Source organism: Betta splendens, chromosome 6 (genome assembly GCF_900634795.4).
Source record: "Betta splendens chromosome 6, fBetSpl5.4, whole genome shotgun sequence".
Lineage (NCBI taxonomy): Eukaryota > Metazoa > Chordata > Actinopteri > Anabantiformes > Osphronemidae > Betta > Betta splendens.
The window spans coordinates 11,599,039-11,619,540 of NC_040886.2; the positions used below are offsets into that span (position 1 = coordinate 11,599,039).

The 20,502-nt window shown below is 47.2% G+C and overlaps 2 protein-coding genes across 2 annotated transcripts in view; one reads left to right on the forward strand and one right to left on the reverse strand.

The window, feature by feature from the left end:
- fkbp16 (FKBP prolyl isomerase 16) overlaps positions 1 to 13,334 on the forward strand; it is a 43,726-nt gene extending 30,392 nt beyond the window's left edge. Inside the window, exons 5-9 of the mRNA XM_029154879.3 lie at positions 10,020 to 10,237; positions 11,210 to 11,388; positions 11,588 to 11,665; positions 12,823 to 12,951; positions 13,033 to 13,334. Coding sequence (XP_029010712.1) covers positions 10,020 to 10,237; positions 11,210 to 11,388; positions 11,588 to 11,665; positions 12,823 to 12,951; positions 13,033 to 13,119 — 691 coding nt within the window. The 3' untranslated portion in view covers positions 13,120 to 13,334. The remainder of the gene's footprint in view (positions 1 to 10,019; positions 10,238 to 11,209; positions 11,389 to 11,587; positions 11,666 to 12,822; positions 12,952 to 13,032) is intronic.
- Positions 13,335 to 13,469: 135 nt separating this feature from the next.
- On the reverse strand, positions 13,470 to 20,471 carry zgc:162879 (ras and EF-hand domain-containing protein). Its single transcript, XM_029154875.3, has 17 exons — positions 19,805 to 20,471; positions 18,882 to 19,034; positions 18,166 to 18,256; positions 17,739 to 17,834; positions 16,868 to 16,945; positions 16,677 to 16,792; positions 16,538 to 16,606; positions 15,811 to 15,892; positions 15,606 to 15,676; positions 15,323 to 15,512; positions 15,127 to 15,228; positions 14,700 to 14,844; positions 14,540 to 14,621; positions 14,304 to 14,418; positions 14,095 to 14,205; positions 13,908 to 13,984; positions 13,470 to 13,825 (listed from the first exon to the last, which is right to left on the reverse strand). The coding sequence occupies exons 1-17, from the start codon at positions 20,113 to 20,115 to the stop codon at positions 13,723 to 13,725; spliced, it is 1,992 nt and encodes a 663-aa protein (XP_029010708.1). The 5' UTR covers positions 20,116 to 20,471; the 3' UTR covers positions 13,470 to 13,722.
- Positions 20,472 to 20,502: the final 31 nt, after the last annotated feature.

The window sequence follows — 20,502 nt, forward strand, 5'->3', positions numbered from 1 at the left end:
ACAGGTAACGCAGCGTGAGTCCAAATTATTCCCTGCAGAGTTAACTGTTTAGACACGACTTGCATGGCCTTAGCGAGCAGGTGGCTATGGGATAGCTAACACGTTCAGGAGCCCATGATCACCAGCTGCCTCAGTGTTGCCTGCATTTGATCAAACCTTCACCAAATGCAACCGTAGTGGAATCGGCATTGGGTCCATTGTTCTCAGAGCATCCGCGGGTTCCTGGCTGTACGTATAAACGCCACGCAAGCCTTTATGGGTGAGGTTACGCTGGCTGGCAGTCAAACGCAAACAGAAGCTTAAACCACGGAGCTGCCAGTGGAGGTGCTGGCATACTTTTACTCTTGGCACGGTGAAGAACTACCTCAGTAGCACACGCCCGAAGTGGAGTTAATTAAACCACTGGGATGTGTCACAGTTAAATTAATAGCGTAATCCGAGTCCAGATGGACACTGTCAGCGAGTTAATCATGGACTCATGTGGCGTTAGTTTGCAAGTGGGAAGCTTGTGCTAGTTATGATTGACATGATTATTTCACACATTATTACACAATAGTTCAAATGCATTGTTTGAGTCACTTCCTGTTTAGAGTCGTGCTAGTTTGACCTAAACAGTACAAAGTAATAGAAATGTGCAAAGTGTGGACAGATGCAGATGTTTTTAGCTGGACTCAGGCTTCGCTCCAGCTTCCCACTCATTTGACAAGTGAACACCTGTGAGGGGAAATGCGAAACGCTGTCGTAACACTTTTCCCAACAATGTGCTCGAACGGCATGTCCCGAGTCACGTGTGCAAAGAATGTGCCCGATTGTGACGTGACGTTCTTGTGAAGCGCGGCGGTTGGGTTTTAATAGAACCGGCGTCAACGCGCAGGTTGGACGCGTGCAGGCGCCCGACCTGGTTGGACCTGGTGACCGACTCCTATTTTACAGGCGACTGACAAATTGCAGACGATGATGCAGAGAAGCAGGAGTTGGAACAGGTTGTCCGAAGATCGCGACGTCAGCGGGACCAACCCGTCTGTCGCCGCGGGCGGACGCCTCCGACGAATGACAACATTATAAAAAGTAAACAGTAGCAGACGATCAGGTACTAAACAAACAGCTGCTAATGAAACAGCAGGGGACGAACCAGAGAGGAGAAGCCAGTAAGTTCAGTTAGAGTCTGGCTGCGGGTGAGAGTTGGGACGTTTTCCAATCTTGAGGTCAAATGTGGACATAGGTTTGTAACGGAACCGTCCCCCAGGAAGTTGCACTCGCGTGCATGCGTTTGTGCAACCCAACGCTCAGCAGAACATCCTGAACCTCATCCGACCGCGCGTCTTCGTGATGCGACCCCGTTTTGACAGAGGCGAATGGTCAGCGCTAGCGGCTCAACCCGGGGGAAACGCTAACGCGCGACCACGCTGCGACTGCAGTGGCAGGGCTTTGTGTTGTGACCCGCACAGCCTGGCGATTGTTAGGGCAAGTATGTAATTGCAGCCTGTAAGCGGATCCGTAGCCGGTCTATTTGTGAATATTCGTTTGGGAGAACTTGGCGAGTGCACCGGCCTGTTCTCTGCCCCAGAGGCACACCCATATCCAGCCGGGAATGGATCTCAGACCGATGTGGCAGCGTGGGAAAGTGCCAAACCAGACATTTGATCAGCGGAATCGAGGCTGAATGAGGGCGAATCAAGGCAGAAAAAAGCAACGTGTCCTTTTATGTGGTGTCTTTTTTTGGGGAAACCTCCCAGCGTGCGTCCTCTGCAGAGTTCAGCGTGATCATTGCCTCTTAACGCGCTCCAGCCGTTCCTGTCAGAGCGGCGCGACAGCCGACGGGCGGCTCTGCTTTCTTTCTGCCCGGTCCTCGCCGGGAGACGGGTGCAGTGACTCACCCGCCGCGGAGCCGCACCGGTGTCCGTCACTCGGACTCGCTCCTCCCGCGTCGGCGCAGACGTCAGCCTGTTGACCGCGCTGAAGGTGGGGTGACTCACTCTGCGGAGCCACCTGGGCAAAATGAATAATGTGACCTTTGAGACGCTCCACAGCGATCGGCCCCGGCCGGTTCTTTTCTTAGGCCGCGTGTGCTTAGGCAAAGTGGCTCCTTTTGCGGCAGCGTCGGCGGAGGCTCCAGCCACACGCCTGCTCGCGAGTCGGACTGTGACTTTTGGCCTCGGCGCCTCTCAGCCGAGGCCGCACCCCCCGAGCCGGGAGCACCGGTGGCTGTAGCTGCAGCAGATAAGATCGGGTTAGTGGCGGTCGGAGCCGCGCGGCTCCGGTTTGTTTTGAAGCCGGGCATCGGGAACATGTGGCCTGTGTGTTAATCTGAACAGTCTGGTGTTTTGGTGGCGCAGCAGCGTTGTACCACTCTGTTATTTGAACAGTACGTCCCTCGTCTAATCTCCTGGGATGTTTACCTCCCCCCCACCCCCCTCCACCCCCACCGCTGCTGGCTTATCTCCCTCATCGACACAGCCCAGGTTGTGACGTAGCGCTGCCTACTTCTGCTTTCTGTTGTCAGAGGCTACCGATGGCTCAGTGACTCTCAACTGACATCAGCTTTTGTTCTGAAGCGTTACATTTAGTGATGTTCTTCAAGCCTTTATTCCTGGTTTATAGGAGTTCCACGTAACCACGCTCGCAAACAAACAGATGAGGGCAAAGAGGATGTTGGTTGACGCTCACATTGGACATCAATGTGATCGTCGCACCGTAAACAAACAGAACCAACAAAGGCCAAAGATCAGCTCAGACGTCACAGGACGAGTCAACAGGTGGAGATGCAGTCAGAGGAAGACGAAGCTGTCAACCCCCTGCTGAACAGGGAAAGTGAGAATCTGACGTATCGGCAGATGTGTTGAGTCACATCCTTGTTGTGATTTGTGTGAAGTTAATTGCATTTCTTAGTCAACACGCACGCCGACTGTTTGAATCTCTAATCCCCTGCTTGCGTGGCTCCGGCTTCATATTTACAGTGTACACACCAGTAGAATCAATCCGCTCATTGAACACTTGGCGAGTAAATCTGAGCAACTTATTATGTGAACTCTTGCTGTTTAAATATTTGTTTGCTGGATAATATTCATTGTAAATGTCTGGACTGTTATAAAAGGTGACATCTGTCCCCGCTGTCCCGTCACCTCTGGTCTCCGCCTTGCTTCGCTCGTCCCAAGCTCTGTCTGGACGCCGTTGTGTAACGGTACGCACACGGGCCGGACTCACGTGAGACCGTACCTTCAGCCCACCTGCATCTTTCCAACCGGCCACCGCTCTTCGACCTGAGCCAGAGATACAGTACAGCACACTAATGGAGCGTGGCAAAGAACTGACGACTCGGCAGAACGGGTTCAAGTTGTGTTGTGTTTACGAAAGCAGCCTGTGACGCATCTGCCTGGACTTTTGAATCAAAACTAAAGGAGAAATACCAAAACTAACAACACAAGGTGGTTTATTGTGAGCTGGCTCCGACCTTGACTCCCCTGATTTGTGTGTACTCGTTCAGTCTCCTTCGTCATAGACTGCCTCTGGTATTCTTTGACCGCCAGGACCACCCAGGTCCCACGTCTTCTTAACACACACATTTCTAACTGACGCACCATCAACACTGGCGATTACGCACACACCAGAAGTCATGGAGCCGCCTCACACTGTACATGGTGCTCATTTGTAGCTTCAGCAGAACGCAGGCAGACGGTGCTGAATACTGGAGGAACACGCTGCTACTGTACAGTACCTACTGCTACACACATGCAGCATGTGGCAGGTCTGGACTTATCATATGATTTGAATGGAGAGAACACTGTATGTGAGTCATGAGGCCAATGTGATGTCGCCTGCTAAAAAGATGGTGAAAGGTGTGTGTGTGTGTGTGTGTGTGTGTGTGTGTGTGTGTGTGTGTGTGTGTGTGTGTGTGTGTGTGTGTGTGTGTGTGTGTGTGTGTGTGTGTGTGTGTGTGTGTGTGTGTGGACAGTGAAGAGGAACATGAAGTGTGACTCATCTCAGAGGGACGTCACTGCTCCGTCATCAGTCGTATGCAGCAGACAAATCACAGGCACACACACACACACACACACATGCACACAGTGTTTTCAAAATATTCGTCTCAAAGTCAATGACAGTCAGACTCCTTCTGACATCCACTCTGCGAAATCGAAATCAGATGTGCAGTGTTTAAGGGATCAACCGAGCAGATCTCGTTATAAATGAAGCAGTCTCAGTTGTTTGACAGCGCTGATGGGATTAGTTATACTGCTGTAACGTGTCAAACCGTCGTTCCGGATGGCGAAAGCCAAGACACACTCGCTCATGCTCGACAAAGACGTGTCTCTGGCTGTGGTCAGGTCAAGTCGATGGAGTCGCTGGTCCCACTGTGGTCCACGAGCTGCAGACGGAGGAGAAGCTGGATCTCTATGAAGCAGCTCTGTTTCTTTGTCACGTTACACACATTTCTCCTCGTGTGTCCGGCATCACGTAAGCGCAGACCAGGTGCGACTGTGTAGAGCAACAGCAGCTGCTTTTGAAGCTTCACAAGCAGCGCGGGAGCATGAGACCCGCTGGCTTTTAGGTGTGGGCTCAATTTGCCAAATGATATATTCACAAAGTGTGACATTTTCTCGGTGGGAGTTATCGCGTTTCAGCGCATGCACACAGGTCAGCTCGGACTTATAAGGCAAATTAATTTGTGATCGGAATCTCTTTATGACATTTATCGACCTACCAGGAAGCTGTGGTCACAGGCGCCGAGGGAGGCAGACAGCAACTCTGTGGGAACGTAATCAATGTCGCGCCTGTGTTTTTGGCTCAAATTTGAACTCTCCGGACAAAATCCAGCTTTGATGTGAATGCAAATGACGGGAAACACAACTTAGGCTCGCAAGCGTCATGTGTCCAGTGAAGAAGGCCTTGACGTGGGGGTGCAGCAGTAATGAAAGAGGACGTCTTTCATCTTTCAAAGACTACGGTTTTTGGCTCCTCGCTTAGAATTAGTTGTAACTTAGAGCGCTTTGAAGTTCAAACGTGAAATCCAAAACTGGCAGTGATTGCTTTTATATCGTCGGTAGACGCAGCGTCTGCGCGCGGAAAGCGCCGACCTGTCACTGCTGCTAGCAAGCGCTGTACGTGTAGCTCACGGGGAGTCCACTGAAACTGAGCCTCGTCCCTGGGGCCGCATGCGACACCGCCGCTGGGCCGCGGTCGTGCTGCGTTCAGGGTCAAAGCCGGGATAAGAGGCGTTGATGCAGGAGATAATGACCTCTGCCGAGGTGCCTCTGTGCGAGGCTGATTTCTCTCATCCGCCCAACAAAGACCGACGGCTTTGAACTTTTTTCATCTAGATAGTGCTAAACATCAGAGCGTTAACCTGGGAGAGATTTCACCGCGTTGCATAAGGTGGAAGCTGGTCCTGCTTCACCTGGGAGTCGAACTGGTGCTGAAGGTGAAGGTGGTGTTTGAAAGCTTTGCCTCGCTCACCGCACTGAGGTGGAGCTCCCAACTCTCATTGGAATTAATTAAACTGTTAAAGTTACACTTGAACATAATTTGACATAATAATCATGTGTAAATATGTTTATTGATTTAAAAGATTCACTCACCTTAAACGTTCACATCGCCTTTGTTCCACGTCTCTGGTGTAGTGGGTTGCTCACGCTTCTGTCACAAGCGCCTGATAAGTCCTTGATATATTACATCTACGTTTCTAAATCTGGTTTTGACTCTTTGTGCTTTATCGCGTGTGTTGGTCAAAGTGCCACTTGTTGAAAACGCCTGCTCAGCTTCAGCCCGAGTCCGTCCGCGTGTTTGGTGGCTTCAACAACACTGACACTGAATTTGACCTGAATTTGCTCATTAGTCGCCGTACGAACAGGTAGTAGCTTCATCGTTTACACATCTTCACCATCTCACGCCTCCTGCTGCGCTCAACTCGTTTACGTCCTGCACCACCTCCACTTGGAGCACATTTAATAAAGTTGCGTAACCGAAGGATCCTCGCGTTGCTCTGAACACATCCCCGCTAATAAAACCCCACTATGCGCCCCGCGTGTAGCCTGGAGCTGCCGCGGATTCATTTTAACAAGCTCGGGAAGCCTGTTGCAGATTATTTGGGGACGTTTGAGGAGCTCAGCAGCCGGGATGCAGGCGGTAGCTGCCCTTGATCCCGGCCAGCGCCGCTTTCACGGGGCTCGTTGCTGCGGGAGGAAATGAAGCGGGATGGAGCGCGGCTGAAAGGCCTCGCGCCGCTCGCTTCTACATCTCTGACTGTAACGGGAGGCTGGCGCGCTGCAAACTAACCGGCGAGGAAAAACAGCTGTGACGTCTCACCAACGCCGGGATTAAAGCTAAGCTCCTTTGCGCGGCGGCGCTGGTGCCGCGTGTCCGTCCAAGAGTCGAAACAGACACAACGGCGCGTGATGGCGGCGTGGACCTGTTTTCACCGCTCCCAAAGATAAACAACCCCATAAATCCTCTTGGATTTTGTATTATCATGCGAGCCGCACACCACATTTATTACGGCGTATTAGTGCAGCATCTGAGGTTGTAACCATAGAAACCAGCGTGAGGCACACGGCCGGCCTTTCCATCATTTAAAATGGAGCGCGTGACGTCAAAGTGACCACTGTTTTCCCTCGGAGGGAGCGCTTGCTTTCATTCATAACGGCGAGGGGTCTGGGTGACAGATAAGAGGGTGACTCACCTGCACTAGCCCTAATGAGGGAGCTGGCGAAGCCGTCGCGCACAAATCGAATTCATCTTTAACGAACGCGCGGCTTCCTGTGACACGGGGGGGGGCGTGTGGTCGACCTTAACACGTCGCTCACGCGAGTGGAAACATTCCTCCTCCTCTTAATCTGATCCGTTTACCGTCCCCGCAGCAGAAATAATGTCACACAAATGTCAACCCCTGAAAGCACAGCTGCTCCAGGAACAATGGCTCCACATGTAATGTACATCAGATGTTTGTCTAATTCCGCCTCTTCGAATGCTGTGGCCGTGGAAGGGCACGGTGAAATTTGTATGAGCAACAAAGCCTTTTATTGAATTATTTAGCAGGAGAAAATCACATTGCGCCCTGTTGCTTTCTATTGCAAACATGACCTGGATGAAGGAGAAGCTTCGCAGACCTTCACCGACCTCTGGACAAGTAACAGCTTTAAAAAGGCTTATTTACTGATGGGAGTTGGATTTGTCTAACATCTGTATCTTTTTACGCTAACTCTCTGATGCTTGTGGCTTTATGGTTAATATACGGTTATGATTATCGTTAAAATGCATTTCTGTATAAATGAACGAGTCCTGCTGAGCAAATAAAGCAGAACCCGTGTAGTTAAAGGGCGGGATGACGCCAGCGCAGACGGGTGCGTGACCAATAAACCCGTTATAACTGCTAACCAGCTCTTTGACGGGGTTGTTAGTCATGGTTTCCTAGGCGACCAGCAGTAAACGTCGAGTCGATGTGTACGAGTCGAGGCGTCCGCGTCCGTGCTGTCGGAACTGCTGCGTCAGCAGACGTCTCGTATCTTCGAGCCTCCGGCTGCTCACAGCCCTCGCCGACCTTTGCTCCACTGAGGCTCAGGTGTCGCTGCTTTCTGTGAGCGCCGTGGAACTTAGGAAGTCCAACGTCATAACTGATTGGTTTCTGGGGTGTATTTTCCTCGTGGCTGCGGCGGCCGCAGGGGAGAGACCCCAGGGGCTCTTTGGCTGAGCTCGCTGATGTGGTGCTAATCAGCAGAGCACCCACATGACACCGTAGACCTTATATATCTGTCAGCGCCGCGCTCTCAGATTACAGCAGACAGCTCTCCAGTCATGCTGACTGTGTTTAATGCCCACGATGACAACAATGGAAGCTCAGCTCACACAGACCTCAGTGTTTTAGGCAGAAATCACTGACCTGAGTGTGTGCGTATGAGAGAGTGAGAGAATATGCTAATCGATCATTTAGTTTTCATTATGCTCTGCTGTGGCTCAGGAAGCAGCTCAGCCTCATCACCAGCTCTCAGTGTGTCCTGTTTGAGCCTCATGAACAGCAGAGATCAATATCGAACGACACAGTAAGTCTGCTGCGCTATTTACAAACCAAACACGCTTCAGTTCAGCACCCCCAGTCACAGACAACAGACAATAATCATAACACTATAATAATATAATAATCATAATATTTTAAATATATTTTATTTCTAAGTTTATTTTGTATAACCTTTTGAGGGTGTTGGAGACAGGAAGTGAACAAAAGCTCCATGACTGGGTTTGAATGTTGGAGTCGTCACTGTTTCCAAATCACTCCCTGCGATAGCGTTTGTGAAGACGCAGCGTTTGTGAAGACGCAGCCCTCTGAAAAACGTGTATCATGGTCAGATAACAGCTCCAGCACTGTTTGCTCGCGCTCAGTACAAAATGTGCAGCGGATTGTTTGTTGACGGTGTCACGTTGTTGGAGTCGGGTCTCTGGCGCGGTCGCGTGAGGCCCCGGCTTGTGCTGCATGTGCTGCATGTTCTTTATGAATGAATCCACTGTATTCATCTCCGCTGCTCCTCAGCGTCCGTTAAAGCCTCCAGCTGACACGCGGCCTGTGCGGGAGCGCGTCCCGCTATAAGATGCCGCGGAGGCCCGGTTCCACCTATTGCATAACGGGCAGCGCTTCACCCAGTCCGGAGCGCGGCTTTCGCTCCTGTACGTCCTGGAACATTAACACCAGCTCCCTGGAGAGGAGAGGTGAAAAGGGGCTGTAATCTGATCCCACCTGCTGACTCGGCCCCGCGGTCACTGAGCGCACAACTCGTTCTGTTGGACGTAAACTGTGTCTTCACCACAACGGTGGTGTGAATAATTCATGACCTGATACAACTCCCGCTGCCGTCACTTTGCATCTTACAGAAAAGTGCTGCTTCCTACAGTATTGGTTTAAAGTTTTTATTTACAGTAGTTGAGTTTGAATATTCTTCTGTGTTTTAGAAAAGTGCGCACACACACACACACACACACACACACACACACACACACACACACACACACACACACACACACACACACACACGTCTCTTTTCCTCTCTGTTCTCATAGTGTCCATAATTAAGACCCTTTTGAAATAAGCTTCTCCAAACGTTGCCACACACCAGGAATCTGAGCTTCCACACACTGGCTGATAATGGACCATTGTGCGTCCTGTGGTTGCAGGGGCCAGATGATTGAAAACCAAATTAACTTTCCTTGTGAGTGACCCTTGGGTAAGCTGAAGCCATCAGCAGCTCACGGGTTCACACCCGTTTCAAATTCTTGTCTGTTTAAATAAGGCAGGGCCGCTCCAACGTCTTTAAAGGTGTTGGTTTTAAGGTGTGGGGAGCTGCTGGACGCGCTGAAATCCGATCTGTGCAGAGAGCAGCTGCCACGGCTTGTAAAAAAAAACACACAAAAAAAACATGTACCATCAGAAACCCAACTCAGTGTCCTTGCGTTGATATTCAAAGCTCATCTAGTATGACGGTGACACAAACTTCAGCTTTTTAGATCTTTAGTTTTGTTTTAGTGTTTTACAATATTGAATTTGTGCGTGGTTCTATTAACATAGTGTAAACGTGTTCACATATGGAGCAGCTGCGTAACACAACACGTAGCAGCAGCAGGAGAGGGACAGCACTCTGGAGTAGGTGTTTGTTGTTTAAAGCGGGCCAGAATTCAGAATGGAGACAACAGGATACAATGTAAACTAAGATGTTTGCAGAGAAGATGAGGATATTTAGTGATCTGTTATTTTCCTAATCCTGTCTGAGCTACAGAGCTCAGGTTTGTGGATTTCATTGATCATTAATCAGTGAATGCTTTAAAGTGATTATTCGGAGGCTTTTCAAGCACATCTGTCTGAGGCCTGACTCTCATTCACGTGTGTGTGTGTGTGTGTGTGTGTGTGTGTGTGTGTGTGTGTGTGTGTGTGTGTGTGTGTGTGTGTCTGTCTGTCTGTCTGTCTGTCTGTCTGTCTGTCTGTCTGTCTGTCTGTCTGTCTGTCTGTCTGTCTGTCTGTCTGTCTGTCTGTCTGTCTGTCACAGAGAGCCTGACATCCCGGCCTGGGCTCCTTTACTCTACCAACTGCAGCTCCTGGACGCCCGAGAGAAGCCGGACCCGCTCACTCTGCCCGTAGCGGACCGCATCCGCATCGGGAACCAGAAGCGAGAGCGGGGGAACTTCCACTTCCAAAGGGAGGAGTACGGCCAGGCTGCCCGAGCCTACTGCATGGCCCTGGATGTGCTCACCACGCGCAGGAGAGGTGAGCTCAGTTTCTGTCACACAGGATGTGGACGCGCATACACAACAGCACACGCAGCAGACGCATAAAACACCCAGCTCGCGCCTCACATCGCAGCTCGGCGGCCTCCTCCTGTCTAATGACACCATCACCATGCGGAGCCGCACACGTCTGGGCCCAGGGCCGCCGTACAGCCTCCTGCTTAATTCTGGTGAATAATCAAAGCTAATCAACTTTCAGATTTTTTCCCACCTTCTTAATCATTTTAATCATTGATGAGGCAGGGCGGGCCCGGGAGGGGAACAGAAGTCAGCGAAGGGAAAAACATGAACTGGTTCATAATGGATCAATGACGACGGAGCAGCGAGCGAAGTCCCCGTGGCCCTCGGGAGAGGAGTTCATCAGGACATCGGGACTGTGTAATTAGAGGCTGAGGAGAAAAACGAGGCGGCGACGAGCTTTTTTTTTTCTTCTTACAAACGCAGCTCATGACACGTGGAGAATCTAAATCAATCCACTCGGTGTCATGTGGAGCCGAACACGCGCCGTCACAAATTATGTAAGCGAGCGGCCGAGCAAATAGAGTGGACACAGTAAAAGCATGAGGTGGACCCCGAGCAATGCTGCTGTTGTCCCATGTGCTGAGTGTGTGGCCATTAGTCCCAGTACTGGAGCCACTCAGTTGTACTGTTAACTCGCGTGGACCAGGAGTAAAACATAGCCCGTGGTTCTAAGGGCTTATTATTTGGGTCACTGCTGGATCCTGCTGCACACGTCTGGGTCTAATGATAAAACCACTGCAGGGACGCTGATACAATTTCCAGCTGAGATTAAAAAAAAAATTAAAAAAACAAGACAAACTTTGCTTCTAATGACACCCAGTGGGACTTTCTCTGAGGTTCTATAAAGTAACGGGCTTCTAGTTTAGTGAACTAATCTCCGTCAGACGTTTCTTTGCATCCACTGCATTTAAGCGTCTCTGCGTCGGCACAGACAGCGGCGGCGGCGTGGAGGCGGAGGACGACGAGGTCCAGGAGTACCGGGTGAAGTGTCTGAACAACCTGGCCACGGCGCAGCTCAAGCTGGAGCAGAACGAGGAGGCGCTGCAGAGCAGCCGGGACGTTCTGGCCCTGGAGCCGAACAACGTCAAGGCCCTGTTCAGGGCGGGGAAGGTCAGGGCTCATCCTGAGACGACACACACAGTCTCATTTGATCTTTATCGACTCAGAAATGATTATTGCAGTAATTCTTACTGGAAGGTGGCGGTATTTGATTAGGTGGATTAGATCAGCTCCATTACTGTGTATGTGTTTCTGTGAACAGCCTGCTGTGGTTTCTGGGTCTCACTCTTGGTTTTCTAATCCCGTTCAGCTCCTGTCAGACAAAGGTGAATTCAAGGAGGCGATGGAGGTGCTAAAAATGGCCTTAAAACTGGAGCCGGCCACCAAGGTGAGGTCATACAGTACGTGGGCCGGTCTGAAGGTGGCGCTGCTTCTGAACGTCCCGGTGAACTCTGTCCACATCTCATCCAGGCTCATTCCAATTTAGGCCACTGCTTTTTTAGCAGCACCTCGTTCACCAGTAGATAGAAATAAGTGTCAATTTGGCCTGTTACCAAACAGATAAAAACACGTTGCTTGAACTTACTGTAATTCAAATTATGTGTTAAAAACACTCCTTTAATTTAAACCCAGCTGTTTTTCTGTCCTTATTCAGACACTTTAAAACTAAACCAGCAAAACATTTCTGGGCTATTTCAGTAAATGCATTTCAACACGAGCAGAATCTACATCAGACTGAAATATACAACTTTAAAGTTGCCAAACCATGATTATAAGTATAGCTAAAATATACACCATGACTCTAAAGCCCTGCTAATGGCCCTGTGACTGAGTCTCTGCTCATGGGAATGTTGATGATGGCGGTGTCCAGGAATCAGTGCTGATGAATAATAAAACTAAAAATCTCAATAAACAGACTAATAGGACAGACGTGTTTAACCAATCAGAGCGTTTAGTGAAAAACTTTACTGTCTGATCTGCCAAATGTGCACAGACACAGACTGGCCAAACTGGTTTAGATCTGAAGCTCTGCTCACTGAAAGTAGTGACATGAAGCAGGAGGTTGACTCTCCTTCTGCAGCGCTGTGCAAAGAGCAAACTAGCAGAAAGTGAACATTAGCAAAATATTATGATCATCTGTTGACTGATTTGATGCTGCAGGCTGCGTTAGGAATTTCCAACACACTGCTGCCAATATTACAGTGACCCGACCTACAGGGCACACAGCCACCGTCACAAATATGTCTGGTCTTGTCTAGACCAAATGAAAAGATCTGCTGCGTTGGTAATTATACCCTTGTGCCAATGCTGCATAAAACCTGACTTTGTTGCTCTGTGAGAACGGTCTCTGCAGTCAGAAAAACATGAGGTGCATTTTAAAGTGAAAATGTTTTATTTTTTCTTTTTGCAATGACATCTGAATCAAAGCCAAAATATAAAATGAATCCAGGCATTAGTTTGTTTCAGGCCTCTGCTCTCACCTGCTGGTCATGTTTAAGCACTGCGCCTTAAACCCCCTACATGTGCTGCTTTCTTTCCCATCAGGCGATCCATATGGAGCTATCGAAACTTGTCAAAAGGCAGTCGGGAGGCAGAGACACCCAGGAATGGAAGCCAAAACCTGCAGAGATGCTTGGAGACAGCATTCTGATTCTTCCCAAGAAGAAGTCAACTGTAAGTCAAGACAAACACATCCCCACAGTGTGGTCTGCTAACACACAAGCTTTAACAGCCGCCTGCGTTGTGCCTTTCTAGGGAATTTCCTGGACGCTAATACTCGGAGCTCTGTTGGTGGCGCTGGGCAGCTTAGTGGCATCACTGATTCTGACTGCACGAAACTGAAATCCTCAGCCGACGTCTGAAGGTGAAGAGTTTAGTCTGCAGTGTGAAAATACAGGGAGGCATTCGTGGAGCACATGGAGCCTGAAGTCACACTGTGTGAGTTTCATATGGTAGAGATGCTTCGCTGAAAGGTCAACAATATTTATGAAAATGAGGGAAGTGCAGCATCAGGTGGACTCGTAAGACCAGCAGGAATTTCTGCTAATGCGTTACACAGAACTTTCTAAAAGACAATCTTTCCAGTTCTGTCAGTTTTATTTGGAAGTGGTATTACATTTATTCATATTCGTAAAATGAGTTGAAGGTTTTTCCATATCGGGTACTAAAAAAACAAAAACAAGCATAACAGATTTACTGCAGGTTGGATCTGAGCAGATCAAAGTTTATTTACTTAATTATTTCACTACAAATAAATACAAATCTACATTATGTTGTGTGTGTGTATGTACATGTGCAGCTTTACAGCAACATTTTCTTCATTTTGATCAGTGAATAAAATGAAAATGTTAGTTAAATATATATAAAAAAAAAGGTTAAAAACGTACATAAAAATATGTTCAAAGTAAAAAGCTGGTCTCTCCTTCATTGTTCCCCCGCAGCCCTCTATAGGCCACAGCAGCTGTTCAGAGTCCTCTTTGGGTTGACTTGGCTCAGTCTGACCTGAGAGTCTGACTGCCGCCTCAGTTTCACATTTTTCTTTACTTCTCTGTGGAAAAACGTAAAAAGAAGGTTTAGCGTTGCCATGGTTGGAACGACAACACTGCCTCCATCCGACTCTGGCCTCCTACCTCGCTAGGTGAAGCACAGCTTCTACCACATTGGTTCCGTCTTTGGCACTGGTTTCACAGAACAAGGCGCCATATGCCTGCAGGAGCAAAGCAGCGTTACAGCCAAGCGCAGTCAGTTTATTTAGACGCCTGGGAGGTTGGGCGTCTATAAACAGGTTTTCTATCAGGTGGAATGAAGTTAACCCACCTTGGCCAGCTTCTCTCCGTGCGAACTGCTCACACAGCTTCCTTCAAGCTGCTCTCTGAGATCCACCTTGTTTCCAATAACACACATGGGGATTTTCTCCTCTGTTGAATCCTGTAAAAGCAAATGACAGAAAATACATTCCTGCTTTTCAACTGGGTAATTCTTTGGCACTGACCAAGCATATTATTATTGAAACATGTTCCAGTTACCTGAATCTGATCCACCCACGCCCTGACATTGAGGAAACTGCTTTCTGAGGTAACATCATAGAGCAGCAGGACTCCGTGAGCTTTACGGAAGTACGATCTAGCAATACTGCGGAACCTGAAGATACAAAAAAAAAAACAAAAAAAAAACTCTATTTTTAGATTAGAGGATTTTCCACTAATGAAACGGTCGTTGACATCTTTAACAGCATGTTGCTGTTGCTGAGTCACTGAACTACCTCTCCTGCCCAGCTGTATCCCATATCTGCAGACTCGTCCTCTCTCCGTCCACCAACATCCTCTTTATTTGAAAATCAACCCCTGGAAAATAAAAGGTAAATTCAAAAGTCTCAAAATCAAGAATGCACCAGCGTTACTGTAAGTGCTCTGTGCACCCACCCAGTGTAGTCTGAATGTCTCCTTTGAAGTCATTGAGAGTCAGTCTCAGGAGGAAGCTGGATTTTCCAGCTCCAGCGTCCCCTGCTAAAACCAAACGGTACATCGGGGTTTGCTCCCCAGTTTCCTCTATGTCTGCTTCCAATTGCTGTGTGGATGTAACAGAAGACAAGTCAACCTGGGTCGAACCCCTGTGTCTGGTTGAATAAGTCAGGTTCACATTTTGGGTACACTTATTAAAATCGACTGTGTTCTGATGTTTGTGTCCATTAATACATTTTAACTAGAATTCTACATGTTGTAGCTGCTTAACAGTCACTTTAAGCTGGTATCAGTTTCTAGCGTGTGGCAGAAAACCGAGGTGAAAAGCATTTTCAAAGTGTGTGTTCACTGAGGATCTATCCAACATTAAAAGCCTGAATTGTTTCACCTTTGTGGAAAAGGCAGACAAACGTCTTCGTAGGGATGATGCGATGGAGCTCGCCCTGCTGGGAGCCACCGACACTGCAGCTTCAGATTTTATTTCTGATACCTGTAGCAGACAGATGATTCATTTGTAGTCCTCATAGCTTAGTAGCATATTGACGATGTGCAGCTTTGAATCGGACCCTGATTTATGACCTGACCTCCACCTCAGACGGAGCATAGGAGTAACTGTGATGCACAGTCTCCACCGAGCTTTTGCTGTCGTCGCTGTCATAATCGCTGCCTGAGCTCTCAGCTGTGTCCATCGGCAGAGACACTCCACTGTCCAGGTACTTATCAGCCCAGGAGGCCACATGAGAGTAGGCCGATTTGCTGGGATCCGGCTCAGAGCTGCACCAAAGCACACACACTGGCTTTAGCTGTGACAGTTTAATTCACAGAAGTCAATCCAGAGTCACAGCGCTGTGTAAAAATGCACCATACCTGCTGTGGTTGAGTGTGCTCTGTCTGAGGGGCTTCATCCTCCGGGCTGGGATTTCGTTTTGGGGAGACAGCTGTCAAGCAGATTAGGACTGTCAGGGAGGAAACCTTTCTAAAAACTACTTGCCATTAACAGGTATCTGATTGTATATCAGGGCCATGTTAATGGTAATTTGGGCTAGTGGGACATCATAAACAAGGGACTTACCCTCCTTTTAGCTGCAACTGCTTCACTGGCCAATGCAGAGCGCAGGCCGTCATTACTGTCATACAGCTTTTTGTTCATTTCCCTAATGGTGTGTTAGAGGAAAAAAGACAGACTCACTTACATGAACATGCTCCTATACACACTGTGTAGAGAAGAATATTTGAACCAATCTGAAAGATATTATTTGAAAGACATTCAGATAATGAAAACCGTAAACCTACATAACCAAACGAAGTACTGACATCAGTGTACTCAACACACAGCTTCACCTCCTACTACTTCCATTAAAGCCATTCTACTGGTAATTACTAGTTTTCTAAATTAAAAGGTTGGAAACTGTCAGAGCCTTAGAAAAATCCAGATTGGTTTTCTATATTTAATTTTACTTTAACACGAAATGTGTAATGTCCAGTCAGGATCTTTCTTCAGCTTGTTACCAGAAAAGAATGTGTGGTCAGGTTCTGTGATTGGCTGTCTTCCTGTACATTTTTACATGGCCTTGTCAGGATAATACAAATAAGCCACATTTAAAGTGATAAATGAAATAACTTATGTACAGTATTGTACCTGCTAACAAGGAATAAGAATGTTACAGGATTTACAGTGAAGTCTGAGGACATAAATAACCTATAATAAATCTTTTAATGTAAGATAAAATGAGATGCCTCAAGAAAAAGGATGTTAGAAAGAACAAATGACAGTTTTATCAAGTAAAACACAGACTTACTGAAGGATTTGAATTTGACTGGAGTATGACTGGTATTCTGCAACCATCCTCTTCAAATCATCTGTTTCTCTGGTAAAATAAATTTTCATCAGCTGATGGATCCGGTTTTGTGTACGCTGGCTGGAAAACGGTGCTTTACCTTTCATGTTGAGCTTTCTGGTCTGTATACATATTCTTCAGCTTGTCCAGCTCTGAATGCAGGATGGAAATGTTTGTCTGGGCTTGAAGCAGAGACACTCGCAGCTGCTCATTTTCCTGAGAGGAGATCAGCAGTTCTATACTGTACAACTCACAGAACTAACATTTTAAATCACTTTCAATTAGACTTACCTGCGACAGGTCGCCAATTAGTTTGTTCTGTCTGACCAGCTCCTTCTTTGAATTGTTGAATTCAGAGTCTTCTTGGCTCTAAAGAAAAGACATTAACACAAATATTGGTAAATTTCTTAGGATGTTGATTGAATAAAAATTATGTAAAACAGTTTTTTTTGTTAGATGACTTGCTGCAGGTGTAGTTGCTGATGTTTATGTAATTCAGCATCAGGTTTCACCTGCCTATACAGTAGCATCACTAAAACACACAATTATGGTATTGTGTGTTTTGGAGATGCTATAGGCAGGTGAAGCCAGAGCCTTAGTTATCAGGGCTCCTATTACATAGCACAAACTTATTGCATTCACTCAATATTGTTGTATTGACTCAGACACCGAGACAATGGAAAATCTGAATTACTGCAATGATAATGAATAAAGAGACCAAAGTATGTGTTTATTTACTTTAAGACTCGGCTCCTCATTTAAAGCAATGTACATTTGTAATTTCAGCAAGCTGAACTCTATGAACATTAGCCTGGCCTCAGTACCGTCAACACAATTTGAATGAAGAAGCACAATGTGATCACAAGGGGTCAGTAGAGACACGTTTAAGATGGATTTGATTCCTATGAATGAACTGTCTTCTCTTCAGCTTTGGTTAGTGAGGTTTCATACATTTTTAATACCCGATAACATTAAGTCTTTTGAAGTTTTTTTTAAGTGTATGCTTTCTCACGAGTGATAGAAGTTTTTTGCAGACTTGTCTAGCATCCAGCAGGGTTTTCTCCACAAATACACACATCTTTACACACATCTTAGTTACTTCATGCTAGACAGATTCTGTGACAATGCCTTGAAAACCCGTTTGTTGTAAAAGGAGATGTACCTTTAATAACCTGTCCACAGCTGCCTGCAGGTCTGCCACCTCATTCTCATGCTTCCTTTGCAAAGCAGCCAGAGTTCCCTCCATTTTCTTACGCTCCTGCAACATGAAACCAAAGCAGTCAAGAGTTGCAAGCAAGCTCTGGTCCTGAAGAGAGGCTTTTAACTGGCTTCACAGAGGGTCTTTGTGAGGGGACATGTAGCCCGCCACCATGTGCTGCACCACAAATACACAGATAGTTTACCGAAACCAGTGACCAATGCAGAAAACATCACCTTACTGTGAAATATTATGTTGTTGTTTTAATCAATTTCTGAGCAATGATTGATTAAATCTTACTTTGTATTATACAGTCAGTTCATCCATTTGATGTTTTTTTTTTCTTGATAGGGCAATCATCCACTATAAATCCTGCAGTTATTCCACTAACCTCATCTCTCACCCTCTCCTCTGTTCTGGCAAGTTGTTGCTGTATATCATCTTCCAGTTCTGCCAGTTGACTGTTGTTCATCTCCTCAGCTCTGTTTGAACAAAAATGTATGTTCACATTCACACTAAGTAAAGTCAAAACTGATTCTCCAATAGCAGTCAACTTCATTTAGTGTCTTTATATGGGCGCTGCCTGGACGATGTGCTATTCAGAATGCTGCAGTTGTACTACTTTGCTCTCATCACAGCACTTGTGTCACAGGAGCCAAGATCTGAACAGGTTTCTCAACAAGATCACAGGTTTTATTTTACTTCAAGTTTCATGTCAAAATTTCAAGCATCTCTAATTCAAAAGGAGAACTAAGACGCAAGTACAATAGATTAGGATGTGCAGCGTGTTAAAGGATTATGAAACGGAGCATTTAATCCTTTACACTTCCTTGCATGAAGAATGTCACCTTCCTCCTGCCACAAACCCCTAAAACCACACAAAGGATATAGACGTTATTCTACCACATGCAAGACTAAATCTGATTTGTACTTGTACTTTCTTATACAGCGCACCCCATTAAACTTTTAAAGTAGTTCAGGGCTCCAGAGCTTGTCTGAAAGCAGCTATTATACAACAGGTCCAGAATTGTTGTTTATCCACCCTATGTGCTGATCAAACTCTTTCTGCTTCAGAAGTCAGACAAAGTAAGTCAAAAGAAAGCTTACCGTTTTAAACTGGTCTCCAGCTGTTCACACTCTAGTCGGTTGTCAAGACTTTGACTGATTAGTGAATTCACAATTTCTTCATACTGCTGCAGTAGAGTCATGTTTGCAGAGGAATGAATGACCTGGTAAAGATCAGCCAGCTGCTCCCTGAGACTATAAAGAGGAGAACAAATACTCACTACCAGCAATTAACAGGTCACTGCCACACTGTAAAAGTTATGTCACCAGAAACAGGGTTTTCCGTTAAAGAGGTGAACACAGAGCCGCAGCTCTGCTTGTTTGTCCCCTTAATAGATAACCCAGGTTAAATGTTAATTGATGAATGACGCAACACCTGAACATTAAATCACTAAATAATCTGAGGGAACAGCAGAGTATTAATAAACTACAGTGTGCAGTTGAGAGCTGAAATTTAGAAATTCACTTATTGATGCAAATTATTATTCAACCTTTGGGTACTAACATTTTACACCCCACACACAGTTGAACTATTGTAAACGGCAGCGATGTTATTATTTATTTGTATTAGTTTGTCTCAAGATAAACATAATTCAGCTTGCCGCACAAACAAAGGCGTCTGTTCAGTTGCCATGGAAACTCACACAGAACCGCCTCACGAAGACAAGAGCCAAAATACCTCCAACCGAAGCGATGACACTCGCCCGAAAGTGGCGAAAACGTTCTTCAAGCGTCGCGATATCGGTCATTATGTAACTATTAAAGACCAACCTGCAGTTTAACTTTTATTAACCAGTAGGTCGCGCACACCCGCGTCACCGACAATTAAGCCCACTCAATTAACGAACGTACGCTTCAGTAAAATCAGAATGAAAGAGTAAACTCCGACCGTTAGCCGTTGACCGTTAGCCGCTGATTAGCTTAAAGGTGAAGCTAACGTTTTGGCTCCGGATGCGGCTTTTTACCTTTCCGACAGCAGACACTCCGCGTCCACTTTGCCCACGAACTCTTCCCACGGGGAGCCCTGGTTCTGCTGTGCCCCGGCGCCGAGGGACGCCAGGTCCAGGGTCTCCGAAACCTCCTGGAACCTGGAGGAAAAGCGGCTGTAGTCGATGGAGCCGTCCTGGTCCGCGTCGAACTTGTCGAACAGGCTTTGGACCTGGGTCTCGGGGACGCTGAGCTCGCGGCACACCGCGGTGAAGTCGTCGTACTCAATCTTACCGGACTTGTTCACGTCGCAGGCGGAGAACAGTCTCCGGAGGCTGGTTCGGTTCATACTTAAAAATAACACACGATAAAAAAAACACGTAAGGCTAAAAATGGAGAAACACGGCTTCGTTCAGGAGCTACCAGCGCCGCGGGTCAGGTAAAAAAAAAAAAAGTAAAAGCCCCTATTAAAGTGTCAATTAATGGTCTCGTGGAGGTAGTTCCGCGGACTGTGATTGGTCCAGTTCTCTGCGTGGGCGGGTCCGATCCGAATCAGCGGGGCAGGACTGGAAGTCCCTGTAAGTTGGCGTCACCCGGGACGTGCGCTGGAGCAATAACACGTTCTGTTTGTCTTTCAGGTGTGTGACTTTTATCACGCTCCTCTTTGTTTTCCTGGGTTTGCAGACTGTGTTTCTGACTCCGACTCCACCCCGTGAGATTAAAACTGCAATGAAAT

Excerpts from the sequence above, each read along its gene's own strand:
- zgc:162879 (XM_029154875.3), bottom strand. The coding sequence starts at position 20,115 with ATGAACCGAACCAGCCTCCGGAGACTGTTCTCCGCCTGCGACGTGAAC. Across the intron at positions 15,229-15,322 it reads ATGCTCCGTCTGAGGTGGAG|GTATCAGAAATAAAATCTGA; the intron begins GTCAGGTCATAA and ends TGTCTGCTACAG. Across the intron at positions 13,826-13,907 it reads GCTGTGCTTCACCTAGCGAG|AGAAGTAAAGAAAAATGTGA; the intron begins GTAGGAGGCCAG and ends GTTTTTCCACAG.